General features: G+C 46.6%; 1 protein-coding gene across 4 annotated transcripts in view; it reads right to left on the bottom strand.

The window, feature by feature from the left end:
• Nucleotides 1–8,841: 8,841 nt before the first annotated feature.
• SPINT1 (serine peptidase inhibitor, Kunitz type 1) overlaps nt 8,842–12,067 on the bottom strand; it is a 30,568-nt gene continuing 27,342 nt past the window's right edge. For all 4 annotated transcript variants that reach the window (XM_073348748.1, XM_073348749.1, XM_073348745.1 and 1 more), the window contains 2 exons: nt 11,748–11,804; nt 8,842–11,358 (listed from right to left, as the gene is read on the bottom strand). In XM_073348748.1, the coding sequence (XP_073204849.1) occupies nt 11,162–11,358; nt 11,748–11,804 (254 nt within the window). In that variant the 3' untranslated portion in view covers nt 8,842–11,161. The remainder of the gene's footprint in view (nt 11,359–11,747; nt 11,805–12,067) is intronic.

A 12,067-nucleotide genomic window follows, 5' to 3' on the forward strand; every position in this document is an offset into this window, starting at 1 on the left:
ACATACACCCTCCCCCAGCCTGGATAAAATGAAATAACACAAAATTCCCCAGAAATAAAATGGAAAATTAAAAAAGAATTTCACAGGGCTCTAGTGATAAATAGTCAACTTGGCTTCGGCAAGAACAAATCATGTAAAACCAACCTAATTTCCTTTTTTGACAGGAAGAAAAGGAGTACTTGTGGCACCTTAGAGACTAAGGTGCCACAAGTACTCCTTTTCTTTTTGCGAATACAGACTAACACGGCTGTTACTCTGAAACCTTTTTTGACAGGGTTACTGGCCTTGTGCATGAGGAGAAACAGTAGATGTGATATATCTCAGTTTTTGTAAGGCTTTTGACACACTCCCATGTGAGATCTCATAAGCAAACTGGGGCAGCGTGGTCTAGATGAAATTACCATTGAGCACTGGTGCATCTCAATGTCTCCTGTTCTCTGCCTGTGGCACATAACAGTCTAGTCTCCTGGAGGTCTCATTTCTGTTGTTGGGTTTACTGGGCAGGTACTGGGTGGTGTTGGTGGCCTGTGATATACAGGGGTCTGACTAGAATGAACTAGTGATCCCTTCTGGCCTTAAATTTTATGACTTAGTTTGTGCCTCAGTTCCCATTAGTAAGATGGGATAATAGCACTTCCCTACATCACGGTGGTGTTGTGAGGATAAATACATGAAATAGGGTGATGTGCTCAAATACTATTATGAGGGGGGCCACATAAGCACCTTGGGTACACAGAAGGATGCAATAAGGGGGGTGGGATGGAATGAGAGGCTGTTGCTCCTTGAGCCTGAAGGGAGAAAAGGCTCTAGCATGTTAATTTCAGTACAGTACTGATCTTCATTAAGCCAGAAGTCACTGGGTGGGGAAGTGAGTTTCCATAGGGGTAGAATTGGTGTAATGAATGGTTGGCTGGAAATGTGTACACACACAAATGACAGAACAACTTACTGTAAAGAGCAGAATTTCTGGTTTGGGGAGTTCAGAAAGCTCCAATTCTCAGGCTAACAGAATAAAAGTTTGTCTTCAAAAGTGTTTGCAGGCATTTTTCAACAGACCAGAGCGTCTGGTCACTCCTTGGGCGTGTCAGAACTGAGAACAAAGACGCAGACACCTTGTCTACATAGAGATTTGTGAAAATATCCCTATCATATGTGGCTTCACCAGCAATGGGGGGATGAGGAGGGGAGGGAAAGAAAGAGCACCAGTGTCCAATATTTGCTGGCATTTTAAATATCATTTTGTCTAGACTTGCTGTGAGCAACTTAGGCAAAACCGTAGTAAAACTGCCAGTGGCTACTCAACACCGACACTCCCAGTCTGACTAGCATCAGTGCTCCAGCAACAAGGGGAGGCTTTTCATGAAAACCACATCGTGGGTACAGACAGAAATGGGCAAAGGCATTTCTGAGTGCCAATCAGTGACAGAGACTCACAGGGACTCCAGTCACACCTAGGCTGGCTTATGAACAAGGAAACCCAGAGTCATATTGCACCAAGTCATACCCATAGTCAACCAACTCCTTCCTTGTAAAAAGATACTCCAATACCTTATATGGGCCACATTACAATAGTGATACTGTACTGCAGAATACTGTAACTTCTTTTTAATAAGGCTCTAATACCCACAGGGAAAACCCACCCTATATTATATCTATGTAATGACACTCAGATCTATTCCTGATGAACAGGGGTCAGTATAAGGCTTGTCTTCATAGGGAAATTGACCAGAATAGCCCCGTCTTGGCACTTTTTCTGGAATAAGGGTGTCCACACAAGAAGCTATTCCAGAATAGCTCTAGCAGTTTAAATTCACACCATACCTTATTCTGGAATAACTTCTGCATGTAGACAAGCCCTAAAACAAAGGTCCAAGAAATAAGGGGTTTAGGGTGAAAACTGTAGCATCAAACCACTCCTTGAGAATAATTAAACCCAGGTCTTAAGTCACTGACACCCAATTATTAAGCCGTGCCCCATATAGTAACTTCACAGATACACCTCATTTAAACACCACAATACTGAGTTACAGAGAGGTGAAAGAGAGAAGAGCAAAGTAATGGGAGGGGGTCTGCCAGATGAGCACCACACCCTGAAGAGGACTTGTCCAAATAACTGAGTCCTCTAACTTTTGCCCAGACTCATGAGTGTGCATTCTACATGTTACCACAGCTGAGACTCAAACAGGATCCTGATGATTCATAGCTGGACATATTGGCAAGTGAAAGCACACCAGTGTCCTCTAGTGGTTGGAATCAGAAATACATAAATGTGGCATAGGCCCTATACTGCTTACCAGTAACAAAGATTCTTCTTTAGTTACAGTGATGGATGCCTGTGCTTTTGAAATACATTATCGGGGAGTTCCAAGTGTACATGGAATTGATACAATAAGGAGTGAATTTAAGAGGTGAGCCAAAAAGAAGCCTCTCCTTGGCTAAGCCAGCAATAGCTGGGCCAAACTGGAAGTTGTTTTGCTTTCCTTAGAAAAGAGTGCAGAGAAAACTAATAGAGAGCTACCTTCATTACAGTTCCCAAGAAGTTAGCTCCCCATCCCACACTGAGTATATCTACACTGCAGTGCAAGCCCAGGGTTCAAACTCAGGCTGAAGCCTAACCCCTCTTCCATTTACACACAAATCTTGAAAACCCAAGGCTTAAACACAGAGTCCCAGGACCTCATGGGGACGGAAGGTCTGAGCTTGAGTCAAGCTGGAAACCAGGGTTCATTGTTTTGCCATGTAGACGCAGCCCCGCTGAACGCATGCTCTGGGAGTCTGTCAAAAGTATTCCACAGTCCCACCGGCTGACTTTCATTGTCCTCTGGACAGTCACATTTGATAGACATTCATATTTTCCCACACTGAACCATGGAAAGGGCTAGAGTAGCCACCTTTTGGGAGGGTGCTAGGAAGCCTAGGATATGGGTTGTTGGACTCAGGCCCATATAATGCAGTGCAGGTGCTAGTGCCCAGGTTTAAACAATTCCTAACCTAAGATTACAAATGAGCATAGATGCTTAAGCACTAGGTTAATGACCCCAAGGTCTGCTGACTCAAGTTCTACTAACACTGGACTTACATTGCAGTGTAGACATACCCACAAACCATTTTTCAAAGCAAAATGGCCCTTTCCATCTTCTCCCACAGCATTGAGAGAAGGGGGGCTTTCTTTTGCTTTTATTTCAAGGTGACCTGAAAACAAGTGATAAACCTGGATTTGTGCCCTTTTTTGCTTCTCTACATTGGCTAAAGAAGGCCTGAAAATGCACACCTTACAATTCAGGTCTTCTCTGTTCTGTCACGAACTGACAGGATTATGACATCACACACACTCCGCTGCTTTAGTTGACACCTATTTAACTGCAACACTGTGACAGATTTAACACCTATCTCCCTTCAGCCAAGGGCTAAACTTTCTCAGCTCAGATCTGAGTCATCCAAGGAGTCCTTCATCAGGAACAGGCAAAATGAGCTTTTGCATTCTTAAAATTACTAAAGGTAAAAACACGAGCAGAGTTTAAACACACACAACTTTCAGGCCTTCTACAAAGAGCCAAAATGGGCAAAAATCTATTCCCCCTGTACTGGTCAGCTTACAGTCTCACTAAACTGGCATCCAACTTGAAATGACTTTTCATTTAAACAATGAGATGGCTGAAAACCTAGTGTTACCATTACCTTAAAGTACCACATCAGATTAGTTCTTTTCCCACAGAGATAATAGTCCATCTATTGCAGTGTTGTTATGGCCATGTTGTTCCCAAGATACTAGAGAGACAAGTTGGGCGAGGCAGTATCTTTTATCTTTCAAAAGCTTGTCTCTGTCACCAACAGACCTTGGTCCAATAAAAGACATTACCTCACCTGCCTGGTCTCTCTCATATCCCACCTTGTCAAGGTGGAGCCATCCCATTGTCATGAGATGGCTTGCTGGTTTATTTATTTACATAACATAGTCATTGTGCCATAGGAAAGGAGTACTTGTGGCACCTTAGAGACTAACCAATTTATTTGAGCATAAGCTTTCGTGAGCTTCGTGTAGCTCACGAAAGCTTATGCTCAAATAAATTGGTTAGTCTCTAAGGTGCCACAAGTACTCCTTTTCTTTTTGCGAATACAGACTAACACGGCTGTTACTCTGAAACCTGTCATTGTGCCATAGGGAACCCAGACAGACCTGATATCATGTAAGCGTGAGCTAATGCTTCCTGGCTTAGGCACTGGGCCTTGCGCAGAGAACATGTGTTCCTCCTCAAGCAAATTGTGACTTAACACACCCTCCCCAAGTGGGAGTGGGACTTCACTGTCGCTCCCAGCAGGGTGGCCCCTGCAGGGCAGAGTTAGACTGCTTTGGTGGAGCAGTGTAAGCAAGGAGTTTCAATTCCTCTCATTCCATGAAGGCACGATGCTGCTAGGAAAGGGTTGAAGTCCATTAATGGAGCAGGGTGGAGAAGTCCAGGGTTGACCGAACAAACAATTTTTCCTCACCCCAGTAGGGTGGTGAGATCATATTTATAAAACCCTGTTACATAAAATACACAATGGTTTCTTTAAGACCAACTGGTGCCCTGACCCTGCCTAGGGCAATGGTGACAATCTCAACCCACAATACATACAGGCCTTCATTTGCCAGCAAGGACAGGAGGCCAAGGACGTGCTCTACCACCCCCTCCAGAACCATAGTAAGCATCATAGGCTGCAACTCAGCAGAGAGGATTCCTTAAGACACCGTTCTGTTTCCACAGCAGTATTAACACAGCTCAGGCTTAATAGGAGCAAATCTGTCTAAAAAGTAACACGAGAGAGACAAGGTGGGTGAGGTAGTGTCTTTTATTGGACTAACTTCTGTTGGTGAGAGAATCAGGGCCTGCAGGGGAACCAGTCTCCAGGCAACCTAGTAAGTGCAGCTGGCCTGCAATATGGGAAGAGTCAGCAGACTGGCTCTCAAGCCCAGCAGCAGCAGGCAGTTCAAGTGGCTGCTTCTCAAAACATTTGCCCAATGTCCATGGCTGCGATAACTCCTGCCCCTGCTTGTTCCCAACCCCTGCCCCACCTCACTCCTGGTAACTCAGTTCCGACTCTTGGTTCTGACACTGGCCTCTGACACCAGCTCTGCCCAGTAGGGATGACCGCCCACATTCCAGTCACTGACAGATGCTTCCTATGTTGATGGAAGGGATTTTCCATGGATGTAGATAATCCACCTCCCCAAGCGGCAGTAATGAGGTGGACACCGGGGTTAGGTTGGCTTAACTAGGGTGCATTGGTGCCAGGTTTGTATAATTTTTGGTGGTGCCCAGAACGGGTCCAAGCAGAGATAGGCACCATTTCTGAATGGCGGCTCTGAAAAGATAAGCCCAAACATTGGTGGAGCCAGGTCCGCCTTCCTGAATATATGTGGAGCACAGGCCTATATAACTCGCCGCCTATGGGGGTGCTCAGGGATGTGAATTTTCCACACATCTGAGCAACGTAGCTAGATCAGGGGTTCTCAAACTGTGGGTCAGGACCCCAAAGTGGGTTGTGACCCCACCAAGGCTGGTGTTGGCCCTGGGCCTCAGCAAGTCTGAAGCCCAAGCCCAAGCCCCACCACTCAGGGCTAAGGTTATATGCCCCCTGCCCAGGGCAGAAGCCTAGGGTGGTGGGGCTCGGGCAGGCTCTGTCTTCAGTGCCCCCTCCTGGGGTCATGTAGTAGTTTTTGTTGTCAGAAGGGGGTCACGCTGCAATGAAGTTTGAGAACCGCTGAGCTACATTAATCTATGCTTAAAATTTAGACCAAGGCTCAGCAACTCCTGCCAAGTATTAGAAGCCAGGAAGCCTGTGTTTACAGACAGTAACTGCATGAGAGCCACTGGTGACACCACATGGCCAAACTGGGAACTGCAATTTTCTGAAGTGTTTTATACCCTACAGGCGCCACTCCGAGAAACCGGTGCCTGGACCAGGGCCTGCCCCTTTCTGAATCCTCATGGGGGGGGAGGGGGGGCGGGTTGGTTTTCCCATGCTGAGCACCCACAGCTCCAGCTGAAATAATGGGAACTGCAAGTGCTGAGCTCTGCTCGCTCACGTAGCTTGCGTGCTCAGTGTGCCGCAATTATTTTGTGGCCCTCCCACAATATGCCCCCGCTCTCACCTCCTAGCTGCTGGGAGGAAAGGGAAAGGATGTCCAGGAGAAAGCACTTTTATGAGTGTGTGAGGGGTCTGCCTTAACCTGCAGCCTCCGTGAAGGCCACCTCAGGGGCCCCCAGACAGGCAGATTTGTTTTAATTGAAAAAAGCCTGTTAAATCTAGGCAACCTTTGCTTTAGGAAGAGCCCCCAGGAGAAGCTGCTTTGCTTGCCTATAATACAGGTTCTCAGAGTGGATTAGCTGCTTGCTAGTCTGACTAGCAACTCTGATGTACTGCAAGAGCTCAAATGGTTTGCGAGCAAACCAGCTTCTCCTGAGAGGTCTTCATAAAGCAAAGGCTGCCTAGATTTACCACAAAAGGACATTAGGCGCTCAAGAGCAGGACATGGCAAAGCCAGAGGCAGCGTTAGCATTGGGGGATAGGCCTACAAATCACTTTTGGCTGCTGCCACCTACCCCTTTCCCACAAAACCAACTGCTTACCACCCGAGTGCACAATTTCCCACATCCATGCCCAGGTCCGGCCTGAGCCTTTGGAGAAGGGTTAGCGAGACTATTTGGAGGGCTCCTCCCGGAGTGACCCATTTTATAAAGGCAGTGTAGATGTAGCTGTGTCAGTCCCAGGGTACGAGAGACACAAGGTGGGTGAGGTAATATATTTTATTGGACCAACTTCTGTTGATGAGAGAGACACGTTTCCAGCCACACAGAGCTCTTCTTTCTGCTGAAGAGCTCTGTGGAGCTTGAAAGTTTCGTCTCTCTCACCAACAGTTATGTGACCCCCGAGCATGCTCAAATAAATTGGTTAGTCTCTAAGGTGCCACAAGTACTCCTTTTCTTTTTGCAAATACAGACTAACACGGCTGCTACTCTGAAACCAAACATTAACTAGGAACCACAATGTGGTCGGTGCATTTTGTTATCCCCACTTTACACACTGGGGGAGGGAATAATCCCAGCACTGAGACTGACTGCCCCTGTTGCCTAGGTCAGCATTCACTCATGACAAATTTCTGCCCCCACCATCCAAAGCCAGCAACTAAGGCTCTGTGGGATTGCCAGTAATCACAAGTTTCAGAGTAACAGCCGTGTTAGTCTGTATTCGCAAAAAGAAAAGGAGTACTTGTGGCACCTTAGAGACTAACCAATTTATTTGAGCATGAGCTTTCGTGATCACAAGGACTCCCCAGCATAGGTGGATGCTTTTGGTTTGCCATGCTTTTTTTTAAATACTACTGCATCTCTTATTAAAGCATGAATCTCAAGGGAGGGAGAGAAATGAAAAGGATCAGTTTCTCCTAGAGGAAAAGAATTGAAGGAGGGTAACAGTGCACTTGGCTGGGCTGGCTTCCAGCTTCCTCCTGGCATGGCTCTGCTTCCCAAATGACAAAGGAAGGAAGAAAACAGGAGCACAGCTGTCCTGGGAGGCAGAACCCAGCCATTGACCTGTGAGGAGCAAGCCCTACTGAGAAAGCCAGCACTTTAACCGGTGACTATCACTGTTCCCCAAGCTGCGGGTGTGAGTGAGCTAGGTACAGGCGCAATGTATTGGCAAAGTATAGGCCCCACCAAAAAGAGGAGTTGTTTAGGGTGGTCTGGGCGGGGGGGGAAACAGAGATGAACAGTAGGAAAAATAGGTTGAAACTGAACAAAGAAGAACTGGAGAGACAAGGTGGGTGAGGTAATAAAGGGACTGAGAGACTTTTTCCATTGGACCATATTAACTGGAACCATAAACTCACTGAACATTAAATCTCATCAAATGAGGGTAAATCCATCCTCATCATCCACACTCATTATATTCCACACCTGAACATAGTCATTATATGAGCAACATACCCTCATAGCTCAATGTCTGTACTTTGACCCGTTAACCTTTTACCCCCAGTTGGGGATACTGAAGATTATGTACTCCTTACGGCATCCGATCCTAAACCAAATGTTGCACCCCTTGATAATCTGTACGTTATTCCCTGATAACAAGACACTTCTATGCTTTAACTCTGTACTGTTTTCTTTTTATTTTATCATCTTAATAAAATTCTTAAATCTGTTGGCAAGAGAGAGAAGTTTTGGCTTACACAGAGCTCTTAGAAGTGGAGCAGACTAGCAGGAAACATTTGGTAATTAATGCAGCCTACTGAACTGCGCCATGCAAAACACATTTCCTGGCTGTAGAGTTACTTAACCTTTAGAGCCTAAGGAGATCAGTGTGTGAGGAGGTGGGGGGAGGGTTATCCTGGTTTTCACACACATCCATCAGGGATATAAGCAAAATTTCCATGACAGTGGCTGACTGATCAGCAGCCCCAAGGTAGAGAAAGAACTACACATGGGAAAAGAAGAGCGTGTTTGTGTTTGGTTTCAAAGACCCAAAACCAGTCTGACTAGCTGAAAGCCCAGTTTCAGGCTACACCCTTCCCTTCCTCCCTGTGTGTTAATGGGAAGCGATCTCATTCCCAGAATGCCTCAGACTTAGTCATTATCTATGTAATCAAGCATTTCTGCTGCATTCATCACTATAGTATTTTGTGCTTAACAACTCCCCCCACCCCAACAGTGTGGGCTCATTCCCCTCCCTGAGGCAGATACCACAGAGCCACTTCAGCCCTATCCCCCAAGCCACTACAACCTGAGCGGGAATGCTGGTGCTGAGGGAAGACTCCTCACTGACAGGAGGACAACATTCCTCAGACACTTCTCTCAAGCCAGATAAAGACGAACAATATTTTATTAAAATCTGCATTTACAGAGGGAGCAAAATCATGAGTTAAGGATTCTTACACAGGCCTGGGGGGTTGTAGAAAAGCACAGGAGGCTGGGTGTGGAGGAGATGATGTAAGGCAGACCAGAAAAACATGAGAGCCTGGCAATGGGCAGGCGCTCAGGCAGGTGTCTACATGTCCCTTTGCCATCCCTTCAGGGGGCAATTGTGGGTTATCAAGCCTGCAATCGGAGCACCAGCGGCTTGGGGGCAGTCATCATCCTCCCAAGAGAGGGACAGTTCTGCTGGACTCACACCCGAGGAGTCCGAGCGTCACTCCATTCAAGAAGAGATTATAATCACTTCATAACCTTCCCCAGGACATCCACTAGTGCCAGCTCACCACAGCCACAACCCTCTGGGGACGGGTCCCACACACTTGTGTCCAAACGTTTAAAAAAAAAAAATCTGTACATACATTTAACATTTTTAAAAGTCATAAAAGAAAATGATCCAGGTTATCACTTCATAGTGGATATTTCCAAAGCAGTGGACATGGGGAGTCCAGGCTCTAATCCCAGTATTAACCAGCATTGCTTCAGAAGCATTTCACAGACAACTCCTCACCCCAACTAGAGAGAGTTGGGTTCCATTCTAAAAGCAAGAGTAGCCTGGACTATTAGGTGCATGGCTGGGGTGAGAGGCCCCATCACTGTCACCGAGAGAAGCAGGAGTGCAGAGTAAAGGGCTTAGTCTCTGCCTGGAGTTGGGACTTTGTACTTAGCTACTCAACAAGAACATGAGTGAGTACAGGGACTAGTGTCTGGGTAAGTTCTCAGAGCCTCACGTAGCTGGTGCTAGACTTCAATGCTAGCAGCTGGGCTCATTTTGTTCCAGTCAAAATAGGGATGGGAGAAAAAGTGACTAAGAGAACCAGGGAGGTTCACTTTCCTCTGCACAGCCCCGAATCGGGGCTCTCTCAGGTATGTTGATCAGCAAAGGGGCACTCTGGCACTGCGTGAGATTCTCAGCCTCAAAATGTTAAATAAAGGAACATTTGCAAAAAAAGTTACAAGCTAACCACATTGAGCTGCTCCAGACATCTGTCCCCAACAGCAGAGCCAGGCCATCACCTGGGCAAATCCAGAGGCCTGTGAGCAGTTTCACCAGAGCTGGGGCTATTACACTCTGTGGTTTGGGACATGAGAAAATGGACCAACATGCTTGCTCACCCTCCCTCCCTCAGTTTCACCTCTATCCATCTTTGGTGCATGGGTGGGAAGCTGCTCATTTCTCCATACATGTCCTCTTCCTCCAAAAAGCCAACCAGGGTCCTTTTGCCAGGATACTACCTTGTTCCCACGCTGTGCTGATTGGCCCCTTCCCTGTGGCAGAACTTACCATGAGCAACCAACAGGTGGCGTTAGTTCAGCACAGCTGAAGCAAGGGTACTGGCTGAACCTGCAAGGGTGGAGAGGCCACTCTTTCCATCTCCCCCTAAGACTAGCTAGAAAACTAGGGACATATCCTTCCATTCACTTTGAGTAAGAATATGCACATTTGCAAAGAGTGTTTAGAGACCAGACTGTCATCCTGAAAAACAGACACGTGGAAGGGGAAGACAAAGAAGGGTACATGTAAAACTCTTACTGCGGTGTGTTTGGGGAGATATTAGTTACACATTTCTGTAATATCTGTTCAAAACTCAAACAGCAATCAAAATGTAGACAACCCTGTCTTTCCTGTCATAGAAGAGAGATCATCTGAAAGACTGGCACATAGTTCACAGCACTGACTGAGCCAGTCATGTGAAGCATGCAAGCCCAGACAAATTCTCACGGAGATCCCCAAGTTTGGCATTGGGACAGAACTACCTAGGGAAGGTGGTTTGGGGACCGGTGAATATGAGGAGGTGGTTGGATAGACCCAAAGTGGGCAGATTTACATGTCACAGGAAAAAAAAAAATAGCTGGTTCTGGTGGGCCTGCAGAAAAATTAATGCCACATAAAAGTCAAACCACAGCCCCTTCAGTAGATACAGCAAATCCTTCTGCCAATCTCACTTAGAGTGGCAGGCACAGAACCACTCAGAGCTGTGACTGGATTGCTCAAAATGGGAAGGGGAAAAAGTCAAGAGGTGAACTAAAATCCTTCCCCATACTTTCAGCTTCAAGAGCAACCACAAGCACTTGGGACATGGCTAGTATCTACTGCCACGCTACAAACATCTTCTAATAGAAAAGGAGGTGAAGAGTCCTTCAGGCACAGGCTATTGTTTCTAACACAAACAGTACATGGAACTGTGCCTGATCAGAGGGAAGTGCTTGGATCAGATGGGTTTGGTTGTACTGTTGTAAACCAGGTGCTCAGTATCCTCTGTGGTGGAGAGGGTTGAGTTGGTAGCAGTGGTAGGCTGGCGTCGCCGGCTGTTCCTCTTTCTATTCTTCAGGAAGAAGTAGCCAATGATGACCACGACTACCATTATGCAGATACAAAGGAGAACTGTAATAGCCACCTCAAAAGCACCTGTAAGGGGGACACACACAGTTACAAGTTTCAAATACCCACCTGTATCAAGCCTATCCTCAGCTATCCAGGTCAGTGGGGGACATGCCAGACTGGCTATGAGAGGAGAGAGTCTTCCTGCTGTTCTTTGATGCCTACAGATTATAGGGCTCAATTCTCTTCTCGCTTATATTAGGAGTAACTACAGAGGTCAACCGAGTCACACAGGAGTGAGAGAGGAGAAGGAGTCCCACAGATCCATTTCCCTTGTCCCATGAAGACCACATTACTTCCTGAAGTTAGATGTGATGTTCCCTCCCCCCCCCCCGATAATGAAGTGCAATACATTCCATGAGAGAGGGAAGGAGAGATCATGACAAACATGTCACTTGAGTAGAATTCTTACTTACTCAAGCCAGCTTGCTGGGTCCCATATGCTCCCCATCTCTGGCCAATCACATCTGCCTCTGCACAGGGAAAAAACAACAAACAAACAGTCTCATGAGAGAGCTGGGAACAATGGGATGAGGCACCAGCCTCCCAGGACACTTTCATGCTGGAGTCAAACTGCATACATGGAATTAACCACCAGAGTATTCCCTTCCAGCACACCCTCAACTCAGCCAGGGCATTATTGTCCATTTCTTTAATTCTGGCTTCTCTCTTTCTCTACAAATACAGGAATCTGGGGAGGAGAGAGTCTCCCTTCTGACAGCCCCAATGGGGGAAA

The sequence above is a fragment of the Lepidochelys kempii genome, chromosome 6, assembly GCF_965140265.1.
Source record: "Lepidochelys kempii isolate rLepKem1 chromosome 6, rLepKem1.hap2, whole genome shotgun sequence".
Lineage (NCBI taxonomy): Eukaryota > Metazoa > Chordata > Testudines > Cheloniidae > Lepidochelys > Lepidochelys kempii.